Below are 22590 nucleotides of genomic sequence, written 5' to 3'. Positions count from 1 at the left end.
GGACTGGTTAAGGTCAAAATAGCGAGTCTTGCCCTGCATTCTCTGCTTGTGGGAAAGCAGCATTATATAGCCATCCCTTCTGTCACTGGTGGGGCCCTACCCACAGGTATGTTATTGTCTGCTGATTCTATGGGATGTCAGAGCTTCTGATGAAAAGCTTCTTAATGGCTCACTGTGGGGTGAGGAGTCAGGTGACTGGCGAATGCGGACGAGATTGTGGGTCGTAGCCTTGTAGCAAGTTTGCAGCAAAGGGCACGCGGAGTTTTGGTGAAAGTACAAAAGAACATCCTGTCCCTCTGTAGGGTACTTAGCAGGGAAGCTGAATGGAACAGCAGTCAGGTTAAGCCATCAAAGGGTTTACCTTGACATTAGGAGCCCATTATTTTTAAGCGTTAGGAAAAATGACTGTCAGCTTTCTGCAAGAGAGGTTGAGAGGAGATGTCGTGAAGGTTTGTAATTCCAGGGGCAAGAAGGAGAAGACTTGGGAAGACTAACTGAGCTCATATCAAATACGGGAATAATTTGCCAAGAATTAGGTGTAAACATCCAAGTGGGTGTTGTGGTGTGTTTTGTTTTGGTTTTTTTTTTTTCAATTTTAGAGTTTGTAATGTGAAAACCCACCAGTGTTTTTCAGGTATTGTCTGATTTCTTGTACTTTTAATTGCTCTGCTGGGTACAGTATGTGGAAAGAAGAGACATTTTTAGGGAAAAACCACTTGTGGGAAGTAAAACCCAGCAAGGGTGAGGAAGGAGCTTGCTGCAGTCTCAGGAAACGGTAAATGCTTCCTCTGCTGTCTCTCACAAGAAAGAGCTGCTGAGACTCCTATTTTGACACTTTTTTTTCTTTTTAGACAAAACATGATTTCTCCAATCGAAAAGACAACCAGCGTGTTTTGACTGCACCATTGATTGTGTGAAGGATTTGTTATATCAATGCTGCTGGAATAATTTGGGGGACCTTGGGAAATCACTTAATGGAATTTGGTCCGTGTCTGCATAATCTGGCTTTTTTGCTAGAGTAATTGAAGATGCTGCTTAATAAACTTTTTATAAAGATTCCCAGTTGGTTGCTGCTGTGTCTGAGCACCGAAGTAATACATCTTGTAATTGTCTCTTTCCTCCCCACCTCACTTAAATATTTTCCCTGGGGAAGAATCTAATGTACTGTAATGCTAGTACCTTTTACAAAGTGACCCTACTCATTATGATTTGTTCTCTGAAGCTCCCTTGACGACGTATAAATGCACTGAGAATACTTAAGCTTCCTCTCCATCACTCTTTCAAAAATCTATTTGAAAACCGGTGTTTCATACTGCCATTACTATTCTGAGTTCCCTAATACTGACTCCATGTTCAGTGTCACAACATACACGCAACAGATAAGTTTCATTAGCGAAGCCATTTATATCTACGTATTTTCGTGAAAATTAGATGTGGTGTGCTTATATCAAGTACTGTAGTGAAGATTTCGAATGTATTTATGGTTTGTGACATATAAACGTTGAGAATTTTCTGGGACTGGAGTTGGTTTTATCAACTCTGTGGCAATAAGTTCAATAGCGATTTTCATCTCATCCTCTCAAATTGCTGGGAAAGGTTTATTATGGCGGTTCGATCTTTTTGCAGCTTGGTAAATAGATGCAGTATTTGGGTTTATGGTGTGTCGAGAGGTAGGAAAACCTTATCTCTCTGCAGAAAAGAATGGAGCTTGTAGCTGGAAATCGAGTGCCCACCAGCTGGTGGGGAGAAGGGTTTTCCTGGAAGAAGAGTTCCTTAAAACCAGAACAAAACCAGCCGAGCAACAGAGCTCCATGCGTATTCTTGTGATTTAAAAACATTTTCTCATAAAGCTCTTGAATTAGTTGCATTTTGTTCGATTTAATGAATAATGATTCTAAGGCTTGTAGCTTTTGTGTTTGACACTTTCATCTGAAATAAACTTCTGGAATTTTTAGTGAATATTTGTATTTTAAGTGTCTTAAGAAGCTGATAATAATGTATTATAGTGACTGCTTTTAAAGTGACTGTGCCGCTGTCCTTTTAAACGGCGTTCAGGAGCTATACCTTCAATCTAAATTTCCCTCCACCTCCTGTAGATTGAAACAAGAACAAATGTATGTGCGCGATGAGTTTGGCAAACTGCTGGAACGAGAAAGGATTTCTTCAAACGAACACTTGACTCGAGCCATTCTTCGAGAGCGAGCTGCGACGGAAGAGGAGCGTCAGAAGGCACAGCGTTTTGTAAGTTCAGAAACTTTTATTGGAGACGTGGGTTTCTCAAGCAACCGTGTCTTCAGACTTCTTTCAGACTACTGTAGAAGAGGAAAGCAGATCTCGTGTTAGTTTTTTCTTTCTCACTAGTTAATAGTATGTCGTTGTATTTTATTTCTTTTTTTGTCAAATATCCTTGTTTTAAGAATAGCTGATTAGGAAGAGCCTTTCTGGCAGCTACAAACTTAATATGTCTTCTCGTGTGTGTGGATAATATTGAATATCTTTGATTTTCAGAGGGTGGAAGACTGATATGATAGTCTAGGTCTGTTTATTAAATTTCGTTATTCTATGTTAACGAGTTCCAGAATACAGGAGGACTTTTCTAGAAATTAATTGCTTCCTGTTTAAAGGAAGTCCATAATATTTCTGGGCTAGAAATCTGGCTAACAATAAGAATTAAAAAAGTATTAGTTTTGAAGTCTTTTATGGGCTAGAAAACACCAACAAAAAGTCTAACTTCTGACGATTGTCTCCACCCCTGGAACCAGCTTAGTGAAAAATTCTGTATCAAAGAATCGTATTTCATTAGAGCTGACATCTAAAAACTTCCTGACAAGGAAGTTGTAAAATATGGCTGGCTGTTTTCCTCTGAAAGCTGACACTATATATTTCAGTCCATTTCACGTGTCTGGCAGATTTATATATATATCTAAATAGTGCTAGTTTGCTATTCTCTGAGGTATGAATATGCCACTTTTTTTTTTAATTACTTGAGCATAAATAATAAAGAAAGAGGTGCTTTCAAGGAAAAAAAAAGCTTAAAATACTTATGTGAGGATTCCTATAACAAAAATGGGATTCCTTATGTCAGCAGCTATATAAATATTTTTTGACCCTGTGCATCTGAAATAAAATCAAAGCTTTCTGAGGTGTATTGGTTGGTAACGTAGTAAACCAATCAATTCAGTAAACAATACCTTTATCTGTGCTGTCTGAGTACAAATCTATTGCCCATGTTATTTTGCCAAATCACAATTTAAACCCAAACAAATTTCACCTAAGTACACCTGAATATTAGTATATTTTACAGACGTTTGCCAATGCTTTTTAATCTCTATGGTAATGTTATTGTTGAAGAATAATTACAGTATGGTAAACAAATCTCTAATATTTTGTCATTTTAAAATGTGGGAACAAAGGAAAACAGAGAGGAATTATGACCAAGGTACAGCCTCAGTTTTATGCTTTAAACTCTTGGATTCTTAATATTGTTCAGGAGAGATAAGGGTTTTGTGGCCTCAACCTAATGAGGAGCTGAAGATTTATAGTGGGGAATGTTATTTGCATAATTACCAGGGGGCTTGCATCTTTCACTTAGTGCTGTAGTTAGCACTGTGCTTTTGAGAAGCACATGATGCCTTTCTCCTCAGCCAAATGCTTGAGAGGTTTCTTATTACGGATATCAAACTAGTTTGCTTGGCCTTTATGTCAATTTTATTGTTAAATTTTTACTGACTCTAGGAAACTTAAGTTAGCACTTGCCTAGGTGAAGCAATCAAGAATTGCTGTTGACTAATTTTGAACCTTATCAGCCTGGGGAGTGGTGTTTCAAGGTGGGTGCTGTCGCTGCGTGTGGAGTTGGAAGAACAACGCTGAAATGAATGAAATGCTTAATGAAATGAAGGAATCTCATGTCCTCCCTCACGTGGAGGACAGCATGACGTGCTGCCTTTCCGTGGTGACGGCTCTGCAGCATGGTGTTTTAGAGCTGACTACCAAAAACGTGCTTTTGTGGGAGCACAGGCATGTCAGGGCATCGATTTTGCCCATCAGAAGAGAAGCAAGGTACCTGAGCTCTGCTGGTGACCTACGTGTCCTGCCGTAGTCATCTCAGTTTTGATCACCTTACTGTTTCGGTTTATGAAATTCTAAAATAGGTTGAGGTTCTTTGGTGAAAATCACGATGCACATTTGCTATTACTGCTGCAAATTTGTCATTTCTGCTATAGTTTGTTCATTCTTTGAAGTGTACTGTAAGATAACAAAGCAGCAAGTAGGCTTTGCGCGTTTGTTTCCTTAAAATGGGTCTAAATATTAAAACGCTGAGTAATTCTCACCTTCCTTGCAAGTCCTTCTATTAATTGCCTCTTTTATTTTCCTGTAACTGATCAGTTTTTATTTCCTTGGCTTCATTGCTTATGCTGGCTCTTTATTTGTTTCATGGACCCAGGCTGAATTTATAAAATCTGTAACGTGGGGAGCTATATTTATACGTACCATTCGTCAGGTAGAATGAGTAATTCCACGTTCTACTAAACTGCTACGGTAGGTTTGTACTTTGTGTAGCCTGGATTTCATCTGTCAGATTCTTTTTGGAGAAGAAAGAGCGTTTCTGAAATGTGAGTAGCATTCTCTACAAAATTAAGTCCTTTGCTGCTGCTAAATGGTTTAACTAGTGCACAGGGAAAGAAATTATGGTTAGAAAGTGAGAATTTTAGTTTTTCTTTATAAAGGCTGCTAATTCAGTTTTAATAAATAGATGTAAAATTGTTAGTTTGAAGTAATATTTCCCATTCTTAAACAATTTTAACACCAGTTGTTGCTTATAGTTTCAGAAAGAAGTTTTTCAGTGTTAACACCCCAAAAGTTAGCAATAACTCTTCATACAAATGAATAAACTGGATAAAAAGAAGCTAAACCCCACAGCTAAATGAGTGAAAGCTTTGCAGGTGACAAGAACTACAGAAAGATGTCATTTGTCTCTTTAAGCAAAAGTATTCCACTTCTCAAAAAAAAACCCCAAACCCCAAAAAGAAGTCAGGAGAGCTTAAGGTCAAGGAGGGCATTCCTAAAAAAAAAATCTCAAATAATTTTCAAGTCAGAAGAATGAGGATTGTGACACTTGTTAGGCTAAAAGTCAAAAACCCAAACCCCCCAAAACCCATAAAACATGACCAAAAGGATTTTAAAGAGCAATTAACAAAAGCTGTAAAAGCAAGCACACACACGTGCCTGTGTGCACATCCACTCCCACTCATCGTGGAACGAGGATCCTCCCAAAGCCTGCAGACCCCGAAGCAGAGCAGGGAGCACGGGCAGCACGCAGAAGAGAGGAGGCCATAGCAGCAAGGCCCCTTGAATTGACTTTTTCACGTGTCTCTTCAGAGCGGAAGAACTTTTGAAAGTTCCCATCCCAAAACTTTACTTTGCAGAGGTCTCCTCAAACGAGTGTCAGATGTGAGGTTTCCATAGAAGACCTTAAAGGAAACGGACAGTTTTACCACTAACAGCTCTTCAAGCCTGGGTGGTATTTGCAAAAGCTCAGAAAGAAACTTGGAGATGATGGATGAGGTGGTGATAGCTGAACTATGTATGTGCTGTGTAAGCTGTTAGGGAAAGCTCCCTCAGTACAAATGGACTGGAAAGTGGCTGATGGGATGTCAGCTTCTTCAGAAACAATTCTGGGGAAGATCTAGATGCTTACAGACCAGTAATTCTGATATTTGTACCAACCAAGAAATTACGGTTTAGAGTGGAATTTCCAGACCCTGACCAAAGCCCTAGAAATCCCTTGTGGAGTCAGTGTGAGGATTTCTTCAACTGTTAACGCTTAATTCAGCAGAAATAAATGTTGATTCCTTTAGTAATGCCTTCAGATGTCATTGACTTTGAGGAGTATTTCAGACATAGCCTAACTTACCTGATCCTGCAGCATTTGGGTCTTTTAAAAAATGATGCCAGAGAGACTCAGTGTGCTGAAGCGCTGGTGAGGTCTTGCATTTCCTCTGGCTTCTCACCCTCCTCTGGCTGTGTGATCCTGCTGTCTCCGTTGCAGTGGGGCTGATATTTGATGCTGAAACGAGCTGATTTGGGAGAAGTTCATGCTCTTTTTTATTTTTTTTTTTTTTTTCCCCCTCCTGTCTGGCAAATGATGTGAACTAGCTTATTCTGAAGGTTCAGATGTACGTCAGTGTGAGGTGTAAGGGGTGCTTTCCTGACGAAGGATTTCTTTACCTCTTTTTCTGCCCATTTCAATCTCTGCACTGCTGTTCACCTCCTTTTCTGTATTGTCAGTGCGGATGTCGTGGACTGAAGCAGCCACATGACAAATCCATCCCGGAGGCCTTTTTCAAATGCAGACGTGCCCACAACCTGCTTTATCGCTCGACTACAAAAATAGCTCAGTTGAGGAAATCGCAACTGTATATGGAGGGCAAATTGTTGGGGGAAGAAAATGAAAACTTCTTAAAACAGGCCTTGCCACCAAAGAGAGTGTTTTTGTGCCTTTAGCTTTACTTACAGTTCGTTTTGAGATGTGGTGTTTGTAAAGTATCTCCAAGTGCTTTCACCGAAGGACGAAATGCACCATGTGCACGAACTAGTCCTTGAGAACTGCCTGTAGTGGTGCAGCTGCTAAAAAATACTTCTTTCTTCCATACCCTTAGCATGTATATGATATTTTTTTTCTGCCCATCCTTCCTGAAGGAGGAATTCGTAATACATTAAGTCTTTTATTTCAGTCTAACCATAAAGAATTTTGGACTGGTGTAGCAATGACCGGTGCAGTTGAAGGCCCCGTACTTCTGACTGCTCCAACAATACCTGTACTATGTTTCACTCACCTAAGGAGCAGACCCATCCTCCTTTGCACTATTTATTGTTGGAGAGTTTTGCTGCACATGTAAAAATTGTGGAAAGTTGAGTTGGGCATAGTCTTGTTGAGTGGCTTTAAATGTGGTAGCTTTGCCATAAATAGCTTATTGACGTTCCATCACTTGAGTCATTATGTGAGTCAGGGTGAGACGCAGAGAATATGGAGTAAAAAAATCAATAGTTATCCAAAGTGCAGAGGACCTGTTGTATTTCCATCTCCTTATAATGGCCTGGAGTTTACTGTTAACATATTTGCTTCACTGTCTGGACTGAAACGAGCTGTCATTAGGACCCTATATGTTAGAAAATGGTTTTATTGAGCTGCCAGTGACATTAAAGTCTCATTTCCCTTTGAGGAGGCACAGAAATATTGTTCTGTTCATGTGCTGTAACCATAACATTAAAATTTGATTATTGCTATCATTAGAAATCTGTATCCATACTAATACAATTATATATATTTCCCCATGTATTGTTCCAGGCTTTCATTGAAGTACCTGTTAGAAAATGAAATCTGTTGTTGCTGAGGTATTCTTTTGTTTTGTAAATGATTTTCTACACAAGAAGGTCTATTAATAAATTCTGTGTTCAAAAAAATCAATTTGGCAGAAGTATCCTTATATTGAAGAGCACTTTTTGCACCCTAGGTGAACGTGATAATCAGATTATTGGATATTTTTTCCTAGCAAAATCATATTTGAGATGTATAATTCTTCTTTTACTTTTCCGAGCAGTGAAATCAATAGACAAAATACATTCCTCGATATATTAGAGCTGAAGCATGTTGAGTTATGTTAGGAGGGAATTTGACCTATTGTCATAATTGAATACCTTTTGTTAAAATAGAGTGTTTCACTCTTCTGTGTCTGAACTGTTTAGATGTTTTCCCTGTCATCCTGGGGTGGCTGGTCCAAGCCCCTGCCTATGGGCGCTATGCAGTGGCCTTTCCTTTGGTGTTGCATTCATTTTTCCTGTCCTCAATTCATTAGCTTTGTCACGAGGAGGTCCGCTCTTTTCCATAAGCAGATTATATTCTGACCCTTCCTGCTCTTTCCAAACAGCCCAGTGCTAACCATATTTTCAGGATGACTTCACTAGAAAATACCAGGGGGAAGAATTACTAAATGAGTTAAGGCATTAGTTCTCAAGAGAGAAGAAGTCTGTTTACAAACCTGCAGTATTTATTACATACCTCATTTAGCTCATTCATCATTTTAATAGAAAAATGAATCTTTTTAGATGATTCTGAAATAATTTGAGGTAAACTACATAGCCTGAGGCAAAACATGATTGCTTACTGTAGGGAGGGCCAAGCTGTTTTTGAGAAGTTCAGTATGATTGGTGACTGTAATTCACAATTTACGATAGTAAAAATATTAGAGGCTCGTATTTAAAAATTAGACCTGAGGTTTGGAAACCACATGGTACAAAATTAAATCTAGTGACGGTTGTTTTGTCTCTTGTCCTTCAGTTTTATAATTCAGAAAGTAGAAATTGTTCTTGAAGTCTCTTTGCAAGTAGAGATTTTGGAGATTTCCTCATAAGATTTTTGTTTAGATTTATGTACGTGCTTCTTTTTTTGCCACGCGCTGCTGTTATGGTTTAGAAATAGCAATTTTGTTGCAGCAAATTGTCTTTTTGCGTTAGCAGTCCTGTGATGTGGGCAAAAGGAATCCGATTTTAGTCGTTCCTGTTGTAGAAGATAAGGTAAAAGGAAGGAATGGAGGAAGGAGTTATTTTTGAATATTGAGGATGTGATGTATCTTTCTCTTTTTTTGTTCAGTTTTGGTTTGGGGGAGAGGAGTTTGGTTGCTTTTTAGAGAAGGAAGTGGGATACAATGAAGTCATTTACGTTTTGAAAATATTAAACTCCACTACACTGTACATGCTCGTCTTCGTTTGAATAAACATATTATTATGGATATGGCTTATGTCTCTCCTGGCACACATTTCTGCTCTCACTGACTGACTCCCTCTCTTACTGGCATTTCCATTGCAGCAGTAAGGTGTTTGGGATAGGAATCTGGCTTTCTGTCTTTTCTAGGATGTTAAATAGATGATATGAAGCTCTACTGTATGAAAAAGAAGGTGTTGCTATGCAAGTAGAGATCGATAATGTTTTTTTCCGGCAATGCATGAAAGGGGACTTCCTACCAGATATTTGAGAATCATGAATAACCGTTGTCTTATCTGGACAAATATATGTGCCTTGAAGAAATGGTAAAGACCTATTTGCATGTCTAAAATTACTTTATTAATAAGAGTGAACATTTCCCCCCCTCTTGATATGGTTAAACAGTAAAAATAGTTTAAAATAGCCTGTGGGTTGTAGTACTCTTCGTGCTGTAGGTTGTAATCCCAGTATGATCCGTGTCATGTGAACTGTTAAGCAAATGTTTTATTTCATCTCTGAAACTGCCATTAAGTGCCTGTGAAATAGAATAAGAAGCTGCTGACCTGTATCTCTCTTCTGTCCCTTTACAATGTCCGTTGTGACATTCAAAACGTTTGTTTTGATGGAACAATACAATAATTTTCTCCGTCCCGCAGTTTTTCACTTAGCAACGTTATAAACACACACACACATATATATATATATATATATATATATAAAATTTCTGTATGTAATGTTTAATTGTGTTTTCTTTTTTTTTTGTTATGTCAGAGTTTGACAGATAGGAAAACTGCAGTAAAACGAGAAAATTTTGAAGGCAAGCAAGGTGCATACAGGGAGCATTTATTCTCTTTAAAATTTCTCTTTGAATGGTGAGAGGATGTGTTTTGATAGTCAAACAGCATTTAAAAGCGTGCTATTTTTTTAATTCTTATATAGCAAACCCCAAGATATTTGACAGAAGCAAAATTAATCACTGTGTTATCTCAGCATCCAGATGAAGATCTAGTGCTTTACAAAGCCTGCTGCTCCATCAATTTGTTCTTTTGGTTGAATTCAAATTGAGTTCATTTTTATAGATTCACTGCATAATACTCTCCTCTCTCCTCCCTCATTCATTAACCAATTTGTTCTTGCTACTCCCTTTTTATTGAATGGCTAACAAAATTGCCGTGCTATCTTTTCAAATGAATATCATCATTCCTTGTCATGCATGGGCAAAAAGTAAGCGTATTAATCCTTTTTACATATCCCTTCCCTTCTTCCAGAGAGGAGTCCTGTTTCTGCCCTCAAGATACCATGAAAAGAATGTTTTAAATAACGTTCTCTTGAAGCTTTGAGCACAATGCTTGTCTAAATTTTTTGATCCAGGCTTATTTTGATTGCTTCTAGACGTTTGGAGCATGTACACCCTGCCAGTTGTATGACACAACAAAAGCTGAATCAAAATGTTGTCAAGACTGGTCCTTGTACATGGCACGATACGGATACATCCAATGGATTAAAACATGTTCGTTCGACAGAAGTCTTGAAACATAACGCAGACAGTCTCCTTCATTTCAGGAAAACACTTTGCTGGGTCTTGAGACTCTCATTCTGACTTCTATTTAATACTTGTTTACTCTCAGATTAGGTTCATTTTGGCTAGGCAAACATTCCCTTGTCTCTCCTTTAGAGTTCTCTAGTTATCTTCCTTCCTTTGGGTTGAATTAGAAGACTTACGGGGAGAAAGTTGTTTGAGGGGCAGAGGGGTGGAAATAGAGCAATTTGTTTTGCTAATGGCCAGCTGCATAATTGATGAAAATCCTTATTTTGTGATATCTGTAACTTATCTGCAGACGCTTCGCTGTGTAACGTGGATATTTTGTTTGGGAACACCAGCTGAAAAAAGGGGACCAAGCCATTGAACGAGAACAGTTTGGAAACAGTCTAGCCACCTATATGTAAAAAAAAGTCACTCTTTATTAAAAAGTCTGTATGTTGATTAGTGGTCTTGATGGTGCTGTTTTATGATATCCACTCTGTGTACTGTTCCAGTACTTGCTGTGATTGGGACCCTGCCTATTCTGTTGCAAGCGATTTCTGAGACAAGGGCCCTTCCTTTTGATGTGTCGAGCTGAAAAAAATATGAGGAGTTGTTGTGAGTAGCAGTAAGATGACATGTCATGCTGCTTGTGGCTTGATTTGATAGTTTTATTTTGTAGACATCCCTTTTATTTTTGTGTAACTCCCCTTAATTTCATGTACCTCCCTTTTTATGAGAGCAGTTGAGAATATGGATACTGAGTTTTGTTGACAGCCTGTTTCGGAGTGAGTGGGCTACGTGCTGCTTACATCTCGGAAATCCTGGAATAACAGAAAATTTCTTTCCTCTGGGAGGTATGTTGTCTCTCTGTTTTCCAGGCAGTTTTGTGGTGACAGTATTTCTTGGGAATGGGAGGAGTGGAGGGAGGAGGAGGAGAGGAAGAAATCTTGAATTTCCTTGTAACTAAGCAGATGAATAGGCTATACCCCACCAACTTTTGTATTCACAGCTATGCCCAACATTGGGTCTTAAACTTGAGGGCAAGAAAGGGTGAGACACTGGTAGGTGAATAGTTAATTAAATGTACGTTGCCTCATTTAGGAGGAGCTGACTCTTGTGGTGTTCTTGGGGAACTTGAAGGTTAGTGGTGGATGTCCATTTTCATCTTTGATCTACTACTTGAAGTTCTCTTGCATCCACGAGTCCCATTGCCACCTGATTTTACACCTCTTTCCCATTTAGAAAAATAGCTTCTTGGCTATAAGGACAAAAGCTTTTTCTTCTCTTTTATTTTTCTTTTTTTTTTTTTTCATTCGGTGCCTATTTTGTTGTACCCTTCATTAGGGAATGGACCCTTCACCAGTTTCTTCTACCATGAGTGCTGTAAGTCATGGAAGTGATCTTCGAGCCTTAATACCACAGGGCAATGTCAACAAAGTTGTGTTTTTGTTTTTTTTTTTTTTTTTTTTTTTTCCTCGTGCATTTCTGAAAGATTAAGTCTGGTGCTGTGCTTGTATGAAGGAGAGAGAGAAAATATACTTTAGGAAAGCTGTGTTAAGTATCTTCAAACAAACGAAAAAGCACTTTGACTTTAATGTTGGTTAAGGCCAAAACGAGTGAAAGAACCATCTAAGTTATCAGCATTTGCAACAATGATGTCAGATGATACTTCAACCAAAACACAAATGTGAATAATGCCCAAGACGTTTTTGTTGGTTTTAGTTTTAATACTTTTTCTGCTCTTTGTGCACTTTGACATATTCTTTATTTATTAGTATAAAATTGGATGACTTGTGTTTCTGCTATGAGTCACTGAAGTCACTTAAACTCCATAAAGGATGACTCTGAAATACTGTTACGTGCCCTTCCCACCCCCCCCCGCTGAATGCAGTTTATAAGATTGAAAAGTTCTGTGGCCTCTCTTTGTCCTTCAGTTCTCGGTCTCAGTTAGCATGTTTGGTTAGCAAAGAGCCTACAAAGACATCAGGGGTGGTGTAACAGTCCTCTTCAGGAAGAAGTGATTCAACCTTCACCAGAGATAACGGTTCTTGAGAATTTGTGTATCACGAGTCAGAATGAAATGTGATGAAAGGGCAATCTTACACAATTACTATCAGTGATCTCATAATCACTGCCATAGATTCACTTGCATAGTGTCACAAGATATGCTGGATCATGTAAGGTAGTTGAAGTAGGCTGCTGCTTATCCTGGTAGAGTTGATGATAATCTGAGTTCTAGAAAAGGCATACTAACAGGGAATGGTATTTTGGAAAAAGGGAATAAAAGTGGCAAATTAAAAATATTCTCAGATTTTAATGTGATTTTAAGTTTCCATATCTTTTCATCTCAGGGTCCTACTAGATGTTCGGAATATTTTGAGATTGTTCTACCAAGAGGTGTCAGTGTATCTAAGGCCAGGTGTATACAAATCCAAGTAAAAAAAGCGTATTTTGGAGAGAGGGCGAGGAAAGAAAATGGAATGTCACAGTTATGTCTCCAAGTTTGGGATTGTTTTCATATAGATGTTAAGAAATTTTTTGGTTTAATCACGTATTACTTGTATGATAGACTGTGGTAGATGTGCCACTATGTGCACGGAGGGAAAAACTAGTCTGCCTCCTTTTAGAGGAGGGAAGAGTTTAAGTTATGAGGGTTAATAAATTTGGAACATTAATATACCATTTTATTTCGGCAATAAAAATTATTCTCTTGATAGTACAATCCTCTGAAGGCTGAGAGCTGTTTAATTTCACTATTCCCGATAGCACAGTATGTCATCTCTGTCCTGCAAAGTGCAGTGGAGTTTGTAGCTGGAAATGAACTGTTTGGTGGGCGAGGAATTGGTTGGATGCTCACATCCAGAGGGTAGTGGTCGGTGGCTCATTGTCCAGATGGAGACTGGTGACAAGTGGTGTCCCTTAGGGGTCTGTACTGGCACCACTGCTGTTTAGTGTCTTCATCAATAACATAGACGGTGGCATTGAGTGCACCCTCAGCAAGTTTGCAGTTGACACCAAGCTGAGTGGTGCAGTTGACATGCCCGAGGGTTGGGATGCCATCCAAAGGGACCTGGACAAGCTTGAGAGGTGGACCTGTGTGAACCTCTTGAGATTCAACAAGGCCAAGTACAAGGTTCTGCACCTAGGCTGAGGCAATCCCCAGTGTCAATATAGGCTGGGATTGAGCGCAGCCCTGCCAAGGTGGACTTGGGGCACTGGTGGGCGAAAAGCTGGACATGAGACAGCAACGTGTGCTCGCAGCCCAGAAGGTCGACTGTATCCTGGGCTGCATCCAGAGCAGCGTGGGCAGCAGGTCGAGGGAGGGGATTCTGCCCCTCTGCTCCGCTCTGGTGAGACCCCCCCTGCAGGGCTGCGTCCAGCTCTGGGGCCCCCAGCACAGCAAAGACACGGAGCTGCTCGAGCGGGTCCAGAGGAGGCCACGAAGATGCTCAGGGGCTGGAGCAGCTCCCTGTGAGGACAGGCTGGGAGAGCTGGGGGTGTTCAGCCTGGAGAAGAGAAGGCTCCGGGGAGACCTTAGAGCGGCCTTCAGTGCTGAAAGGGGGGTACAGGAGAGGTGGGGAGGGACTCTGGATCAGGGAGGGGAGTGATAAGATGAGGGGTAACAGTTTCAAAGTGAAAGAGGGGAGATTCAGACTAGATATAAGCAAGAATTTTTTTTATGCTGACAGTGGTGAAACACTGGCCCAGGCTGCCCAGAGATGTGGTAGAAGCCCCATCCCTGGAAACATTCCAGGTCAGGTTGGACAGGGCTCTGAGCAACCTGATCCAGCTAAAGATGTCCCTGCTCGCTGCAGGGGGTTGGACAGGGTGACCTTTAAATGTCCCTTCCTACACAGACTATTCTGTGAATCTGTGAAATTCAGTCTCCTTCCAGGAAATGCAATGATGATAGCTGTTGTATATGCAATTGTATGTGGGTGTGTGCTAGTCTCTCTTTCTCTGAGGGTGTGTTTTTGGGGAACCTGACATACAGGTGGCTGTGCTGCTCCCAATTAAAAAAATTAAAATAAAAATTTGATTTATAGAAGTATAGAGAATTGAAGTCAAGCAGTTTTCTTTTCAGGAGGTACGTTCCGCTTCAAAATATGCTGATTTCAACATGTAGCCAACAAAACTTTTTTGTTCATTTATGATGAATTTTGAAAGCAGAAACTGGTTTCAGCTGCCAAGTCTGTTGTTTAAAAAAATTCGTAGGAAGGATATGGGAGAAGTTTGTTAATGTTCATTTTTGGGAAGCCATGGCAAAAGAAGATACTAATACTTGCTTGTTATATTACTTCTTGGTTATTATGGCTGATACTTATAATTTAGTTGTGAGCTTGCATGACCCACCAGTCTGTTAACATGATGAGAAAGTTCATTGTCTTTTTCCACAGATAATGGAATTCAAATCACGTTTGCAAATAAATAAATAAAAAAAAATTTCATTACTTCTCATTTTCCTAATTATCATGCAGATAAACAGTGGGGATCATGACATTAGGATAAGTGGCTTATGATTTTGCTTCGGAGAAAGAAACTCTTGCTGTTCCCCCTTTTCCCCCCTTGGGCTATGCAGCAGTAATAAATGAGCAAGTCCAGAGTACTTTATGATAGATAGTTAATGGTGCTGTGCCTGAGCCAACAGGCTTGTTTCTGCAGCAGCTGTCACAATTCATAGTCATTAGCATACCTTTAATGGTTGCATTTCAAAATAATTTCTACTAGGGCATTTAGCATACATAAAGGAAAAAAGCCGTGACATTGAAAAAGGAGTTTCAGGTGTAGGTGAATGTTTTTGGCCAAGTGCAGTGTTGGAGCGTGCACGCATGAAGGGTGTAAGAGTGAACTGAAAATTATTCGAGGGATTTTGGAGGTAAATACAGGTTGACTTTCGAAGTCCGTTTGTGACCGCGTGTGTCTCTGTCAGCCTGTGAATAACCCGACAAGGAGCCTTCTGCACAGTTTTGCTGGGTGGCTCTTGCATTTAGAGACAGAAAGGCTGCTCTGAAATCTCCGAGGGACGCGAATTTCAGCATGCAGCAGTGATAACTGAGCCCTTTCTAGCGTGTAAGGCAACTGAAGGGCCACCAAGTACTCAAGTCGTGACAGCAGCTTCACGGCAATGGCTTAATGTACCTGCTGTTGTGGTACAAGAGGAGAAATACTTGTGCAGAATATCTATCAGATTTTCTTTTAGTGCTTCTGAAGGTAGGCAAGAGGGAGGTTGGAAGGAAGGATAATGAGTGGGTGTTTGTTCTGCCTTAGTAATGGGGGATCTTCTAAGAAGTACTCGGATAAGTAGGTCAGTTGGATCTTTGTCTTACATTGTAGTAACGCATGTAATATTTTAATTTTCCTTCTCACTTTTATCTGCCTTTTTTAAGCACGAGGAAAAAAAATCAACCCTGTAGTTATTTCTTTTGAAGGGAATGATGTTTGAAGAAGATACTGAACTTGAGAAAATCATTCTTTGAACATGCCACCTGCAAGTGAGCCATTGTACAGCAGAAAAAGTGTCTGTCGTTTTCTCTTGCTGTTTAATATGTCTTAAAAATTAATTTTAAATTTTTATATGAGCAGTTTTGACCTTAAGGCAAGCCTTTGTTTGTTTTAAACAGATTTTCTTGCTAGCCTACGTTGTTTTCTAATGCTGCCAGTTTTATTGCCAGTCATATTCCTGTTTGTTTTGAAGGCTTACGGAGAAATTAAGCTCTCCTTTCTAGAAGAGTAACTTTGTCTTCCTGCAGTAGAACAGTAGAAAACTGATGGTCAAGATCCATCAAGTTAAGTAGTTAAGAAAAGAGGGTGGCCACGTGATTGCTGTGAGTCAGTTTGGCAGGCGTGTGTGTTTTGCCTTAAAGTGAGAGTGGAGTCACAACCACTGAAGGATCTTTCAAAGTCTGTCAAATGTTTGACATCCTTCTTTTCTTGATTTTTTTTTTTTTGTTTCTTTTTTGGTTTTGGATGGTCAATTCTGTGTATTAGGGGAGCAGATCCATGTAGCCTTGAGGACTAAGAGTTGTTCTGCTGGAAGATGAGCATGAAGTATCCTGATAAGACTGAAGTCTGCGACGGCAGAGATTGATAGTGTGCTAATGCTGATCAACATTTCCATTAATGTTTTATTGGATAAAGCAGATTCTGACAAAAACTTCGGTGCCTTTTATGAACAGTGGCTAAATAGTTGTTGGAGAGGATATAACGCCTATCTGTCTTGTCATTATTGCCCAGTTTGAAAACGTGCCAGTTTCAGTGTGCTCAGCCACGTGATAATTTTGGACTACTTGACTTCTGCAGTACTAGTGCATGATGTATTTTCGTGTGTGTCACAGCGCTTTTGGCCGCCCCAGCAAGTAAATCTGTCAGTCTGTTAGGATTATTAACATTGCAAAATCTCCTAGAGGTGGTTAGTGTTACATTAGGGGAGAGAAGGAAAGAAAAATTAGATAGATATCATGAAAAATCAGGCTCTAGTGAGGTTTTTTTTTTTTTTTAGTTGCCTACCCAGATCCGATGAACTCGTTTGGTTGTGTTGGTCTTGATTTCTGTACTCTAAACTCGCTTTGTAGGGACGTGGTATGAAGCACTAACTTATCTGAAAGCACTATAAAGTAGTTGTTTTCGTACACTATTTCATTGGGGACGGTATGTTTCATTTTAGACGTCTGTAGCATCCGTTGGACGAGGAATAAACGGAAAAAGCTGCATATATTTATTTAGAGAATTCTGACAGTCTGGTGCCCAAGAAAGTATAAAGGTGATAAATGTTATGTTTAAAGATTGTATAAATATGGAGTTTAGAGCTGAAGTTCAATGGATAAGAAATATCAGATAAAATAACTTCAGAAATAATGATTTTAATATGTAACTATTGCTTTGATGTTGCTTACTTGACTGTAATTTTCTGTTTTAAAAACCAAATCTTCTTCCTTCTCCTCTTCATCTTTCCAAAGTCCCATGAAAGGAAAGATGTTTAAGTTCATGTAAGATTTTTAGATACTGGGAGAGCGATATAACTATTATTCCATGGGAACTACTGGAGAAACCCAGGACGTTCATCTTGTCATGCCTTCTGCAAGCTTTGCAAGTTGTCCTGAAAACAAAAAGTAGTTTTGACAACTGACAATTCTGAGCCAGTCTGTATTTTGTATACAATTATATTTAGATTTTAATTACTTTTTTTTTGTTGAGTGTGGGTATTTCTTTCCCAAATTGTTTTTAAATTGTTTTATTAGCCATCTGTTTCTGTCTAAACTTTTCCCAGTACCTCAGTTCTTTCTCAAATCTTCTGCTTCTTTCCACCTCTGCCAACCCCTGTAGCTACCTCCTGCCCTTAGTCACTCCATTCTTCATTTATGTCCTTCTTTTTGTTTTCTTTTTCTCCTACTCTCAACTTTTTTTTTTCCCTTTTTTTTTTTTCCCCCCTCTCCCTGCAGTAGAACCACCGGCTCCTTCTGTTCATATCTTGAGGACAAACTACTGCTTCTTTTCTATGATGCCTGGGAGCTAATTGTCCTAGAATCATAGAATGGTTTGGGTTGGAAGGGACCTTAAAGATCATCTATTTCCAACCCCTCTGCAGTGAGCAGGGACACCTTCCACTAGGTCACGTTGCTCAAAGCCCCATCCAACCTGGCCTTGAACACTTCAGGGAGGAGGTGTTTCACACTGTTCAGTGTCTCACCACCCTCAGTGTAAAGCTTTTCTTCCTTATATCTAACCTAAATCTCCCCTCTTTCACTTTGAAACCATTACACCTTGTCCTATCACCCCCCTCCCTGATCCAGAGTCCCTCCCCACCTCTCCTGCAGCCCCTTTCAGCACTGAAGGCCGCTCTAAGGTCTCCCCAGAGCCTTCTCCTCTCCAGGCTGAACACCCCCAACTCTCCCAGCCTGTCCTCACAGGGAGCTGCTCCAGCCCCTGAGCATCTTCATGGCCTCCTCTGGACCCACTCGAGCAGCTCCATGACTTTGCTGTGCTGGGGGCCCCAGAGCTGGACGCAGCCCTGCAGGGGGTTCTCACCAGAGCAGAGCAGAGGGGCAGAATCCCCTCCCTTGACCTGCTGCCCACGCTGCTCTGGATGCAGCCCAGGATACGGTCGGCCTTCTGGGCTTTGAGTGCACATTGCTGTCTCATGTCCAGCTTTTCTCCCACTAGTTCCCCAAGTCCACCTCGGCAGGGCTGCGCTCAATCCCTTCGTCCCCCAGCCTGGTACTGATACTGGGGATTGCCCCAGCCCAGGTGCAGAACCTTGTACTTGGTCTGGTTGAACCTTATGAGGTCCACACAGGCCCACGTCTCAAGCTTGTCCAGGTCCCTCTGGCATGTCAACCACACCACTCAGCTTGGCATCACCTGCAAACTTGCTGAGGGTGCGCTTGTTCCCACAGTCTGTCATTGATGGAGATACTAAACAGCAGTGGTGCCAGTACGGACCCCCAAGGGACACCACTTGTCACCAGTCTCCATCTGGACAATGAGCCACTGACCGCTACCCTCTGGATGTGAGCATCCAACCAATTCCTCATCCACCAGTCAACCCATCGAATCCATATCTCTCCAATTTAGAAGGATGTTCTGGAGGACCGTGTCAGAGGCCTTGCAGAAGGCCAGATAGAAGACAGCTGTAGCCCTTTGCTTGTCCACTGGTGCAGTTGTTCCCTCATAGAAGGCCACAAGTTTGGACAGGCAGGATTTGTCCTTGCTGGCTGACCTGAATCATCTCCTTGTCCTCCATGTGCCTTAACATAGTTTCTAGGAGGACCAGATTTAGTGGAGAGGACGACACAAGGCTTTCCTACAGCTAGTGGAACAGTAAGGAGATAACTTCTTGTTTTCCTGATAGCTTTCAGTGCAAGTCTGATCAATAAATGGGAGGAAGAATACAGGGGCTCATTCACAATTATTCACAAAATAAGTTTTACTGTCAGTTCAGGTTTACATTCAAGTGTGTGATGGTTAATTATGCAGAGGATGAACAAATCTAAATATAATAATCTCCAGTTTATGCTGCCTTAAAAGCTTAGTATTTAGGTTTTCTACTGTGTAGTGGTCGTGCCGTAAGCTTTTATCCAAAGTATAGCTGCACAGTCATTTGCAAGCAGAGGTACATTTTCTCTGCCTACGTTTTCAGCTAGTTACAGATCTAATCAGCTGTGCCAGAGCTTTTCACCCTAGGATCTCTTTATAATTGAAGAGAAATAGGTGCTTTGAGGATTTGATTCTGACCTGTTTCAGATGTCAATTTTATGATGAAGTGTGTTATCTAGAAGTGTCCATTTCTCTATATATGACTGTCTGGGCTTCAGAGGCTCTAGCTGAAATGTGGTTGTCTTATTGTGTAGGCATCGTATTCATTTAAGGTGATTTGCACCCAAAACATACAAATGTTATAAAGGTACCCAGACTTATGTCACACAAAATATGCTGATAATAAATTAGAAAATGAGTCATAATGAAAACTTTTCCCATGATGTGTGTTTTGTTATGAGGGGTCTTCCTTGTCGTCTTTTTTTTTTTTCTTGGAGAACTTTGCATGATGCGAACAGAGAGAGAGCTGGGGTTGTTCAGCCTAAAGAGAAGGCTCTGGGGAGACCTTATTGCGGCCGTTGAATATATACAGGGGGCTGATAAGAAAGATGAAGGAAGACTTTTTGCCAAGGCCTGTAGTGACAGGACAAGGAGCAGTGGTTTTAAACTGAAAGAGGATAGATTTAAATTGGGCAGGAGGAAGAAATTTTATATGATGAGGATGGTGAGGCCCTGGCACAGGCTGCCCAGAGAAGCTGTGGCTGCCCCCTCCCTGGCAGTGCTCAAGGCCAGGCTGGATGGGGCTGGGAGCAACCTGGTCTGGTGGGAGGTGTCCCTGCCCATGGCATTGGGGTTGGAACTGGATGGTCTTTGAGGTCCCTTCCAACCCAAACCATTCTGTGATTCTAGATCAGAGCACATTTATTCTTCATAATAATTTGTGAAGAATTGGTGGGACTTAGCGGTTTTATACTGGCTTCCTTTTTCCTTTGTGATGTATAGTACATTCTGTAGTTCTGTTTTTTTATGGTTTGAGTTACTTGGTGTTAAAAACCCTTTGGTCCCATGGGTAATCACAGATTTCTACTCATTCACGCATTCCCCGAAACTGGAGCATGTTCTGCAAGATTATGGAGTGAGTGGTTGTGGCCACAGGGGGAGATGAGAGTTGATCTTAGTGCATCTTCCCACAACAGTGACTTTGATGATACAGTGTCAGGCCGTATGGAGGTTTGATACGAGGATTTTCCTGAATTTCTGGAGGAAGTGACAACAGTCCTGTGCTTTACTTGCATTTCATGCGGTTCAACCGTTCTCTGCAGGATGCTCTGATAGCACTTTAAAAAAATAATAAATAGGTGGTATAAGTAATTCCTTTAAGTTAGAGTTTATATAGAACAGTTTTTAAAATTGTTGCCTCTGTCATAATTGTAAATGGGTAGAGTACATTGCCGAGCGTGGAGGTGACAACAAAAAAAAATCAGAACTTGTACTACTAGTGAGAAGGAAAAAAAGCTATTTCATATTCCATTAAACTGTTACACATCATAAATAATTTATGCTCAGTTTGCTCTGTTCTGTAGCAAAGATGATAAACTAGTCATTTTAGGAGCATTTTAATGAATATAATAGTTTTCTGACTTTCTCTGTAACAGAAACCCTCTTCCTCCAGTATTCCCCTGGTCATTATATGTATGTAACTGGGTTAAATTATAAGAATACATTTAAAAGCGAGTCCTTGAGTCTTACTCTATGAATTCCACCGGTATCTAGGAATGGATCAAAAATATATGTAATTTGGTTCATTTTACTTACTATAATAAGTTTACGTTGGATATTTCTGTCATTTCCAAAAGTGTGTAAGCACATCATGCAATATTATGTGGATATCTGTATTCACAGATGGGAATATTAGTAATTTTTCAGTTTATACTAAACTTTTAGATAATGCATACATTTTCTCAGTCAAACTTGGAGTGGTTTTTATACTAATGAGTGTTTTGTGTTTTTTAAAATATGTCCTTTTGTTGTCAGTGAAAATTTTTCACTTTTTCATTAACTAAAAAAACTCCAACAAAATAGCGTAGTAAAAATTTAAATTGCTTGGAGGTAAAAAATAATAATAATCTTTTGGACTACAGCGTTTTTAAAATATGGAATTTTAAAGTTGGGTTTGACTCGCCCTTTCAGAATTATGGGTAACTAGCTCTATATTCAGACATTTTTATTTGTCTTGTATAGTGTTTGGTGCTTCTGAGCATGTTCCTTGTGTATTTGACTGAAATGTGCTACATGTTCTGAAAATCTAAATAGCTGAAATTGTACTTCACTCAGGGTTGCCTCATTTGCTTTTGATAATGAAAGCTTAAAACGTGATATTCCTAACAAGTAACAGTCTATTCAGATGAGTGTTTCAGTGGAAGAGTCTAGGACTCTTCTGCTTTCAGTAACACTGCTGGATGTAAGCACGGATCCAAGTGCTGGTAGTAGAAATTACAGTTCAGGTTCCAGTTTTGATAGTGTGAGTTCATCCTAAAGCTCATAATTGAAATACCATACGCTTTTTCTTTATTTTTCTGCAATGAACTGAAATATTTTCGGAAAGAATCTTTCAAGCACTGGAACAGGCTGCCCAAGGAAGTGGTGGAGCCGCCATCCCTGGAGGCGTTCAAAAAACAACCGTGTAGATGTGGCACTTGGGGACGTGGTTTGTGGGCACGGTGGTGTTGGGTTGACGGTTGGACTTGATGATCTTAGAGGTCTTTTCCAACCTAATGCTTCTATGATTAAGTTTTCTAGTTTATACCCCTATGCAAAATACAGTGCTGGGTACCTCGCTGATACTATGGATAGAACAATTGACACTTCTGTGTGACACCGTTCTAGACTATTTACTGTTGAATTTAAAATGATAGTGTAGATTTTTTTTGTGTGGGTGTTCTTCAAAGTATTTTTGAGTAGGATTAGTGGGTCTTAGTAATCTAAGTATCACCTTAAGCTTATTTTGCAATTAAAAAATAATTGAGTCGTTTTGATCTCAGAGAGAGAACTGGTGTGTAATTATCTTTTAATTTTTTTTGTTATGACCTGCTCCTTTAAAAGATTTAAAACTTTGCAGAGTGGATAAAATATTGCGGAAAGTAGTTTATAGAGAATTAAATTCATGACACTCGCCTGGAGATTACTTTGACTAGGAACTGTCCTCTGACAAATTAGTGATCGTTCCCTTTATGTAGTACATTGCAGAAACAGCAACTGCCATATTAAATCT

At 40.0% G+C, this 22590-nt stretch overlaps 1 protein-coding gene across 5 annotated transcripts in view; it reads left to right on the top strand.

Moving 5' to 3' along the window:
- The window catches only part of CHCHD3 (coiled-coil-helix-coiled-coil-helix domain containing 3), a 163858-nt gene that overhangs the window by 52306 nt on the left and 88962 nt on the right, over positions 1-22590 (top strand). For all 5 annotated transcript variants that reach the window (XM_086475038.1, XM_086475048.1, XM_086475024.1 and 2 more), the window contains one exon: positions 2097-2241. In XM_086475038.1, coding sequence (XP_086331164.1) covers positions 2097-2241 — 145 coding nt within the window. The remainder of the gene's footprint in view (positions 1-2096; positions 2242-22590) is intronic.

Source organism: Leptosomus discolor, chromosome 1 (genome assembly GCF_034619465.1).
Source record: "Leptosomus discolor isolate bLepDis1 chromosome 1, bLepDis1.hap2, whole genome shotgun sequence".
Classification (NCBI taxonomy): Eukaryota; Metazoa; Chordata; class Aves; order Leptosomiformes; family Leptosomidae; genus Leptosomus; species Leptosomus discolor.
Note: the sequence above shows the minus strand (reverse complement) of the source record. Positions and strands in the feature narration are given on the sequence as shown.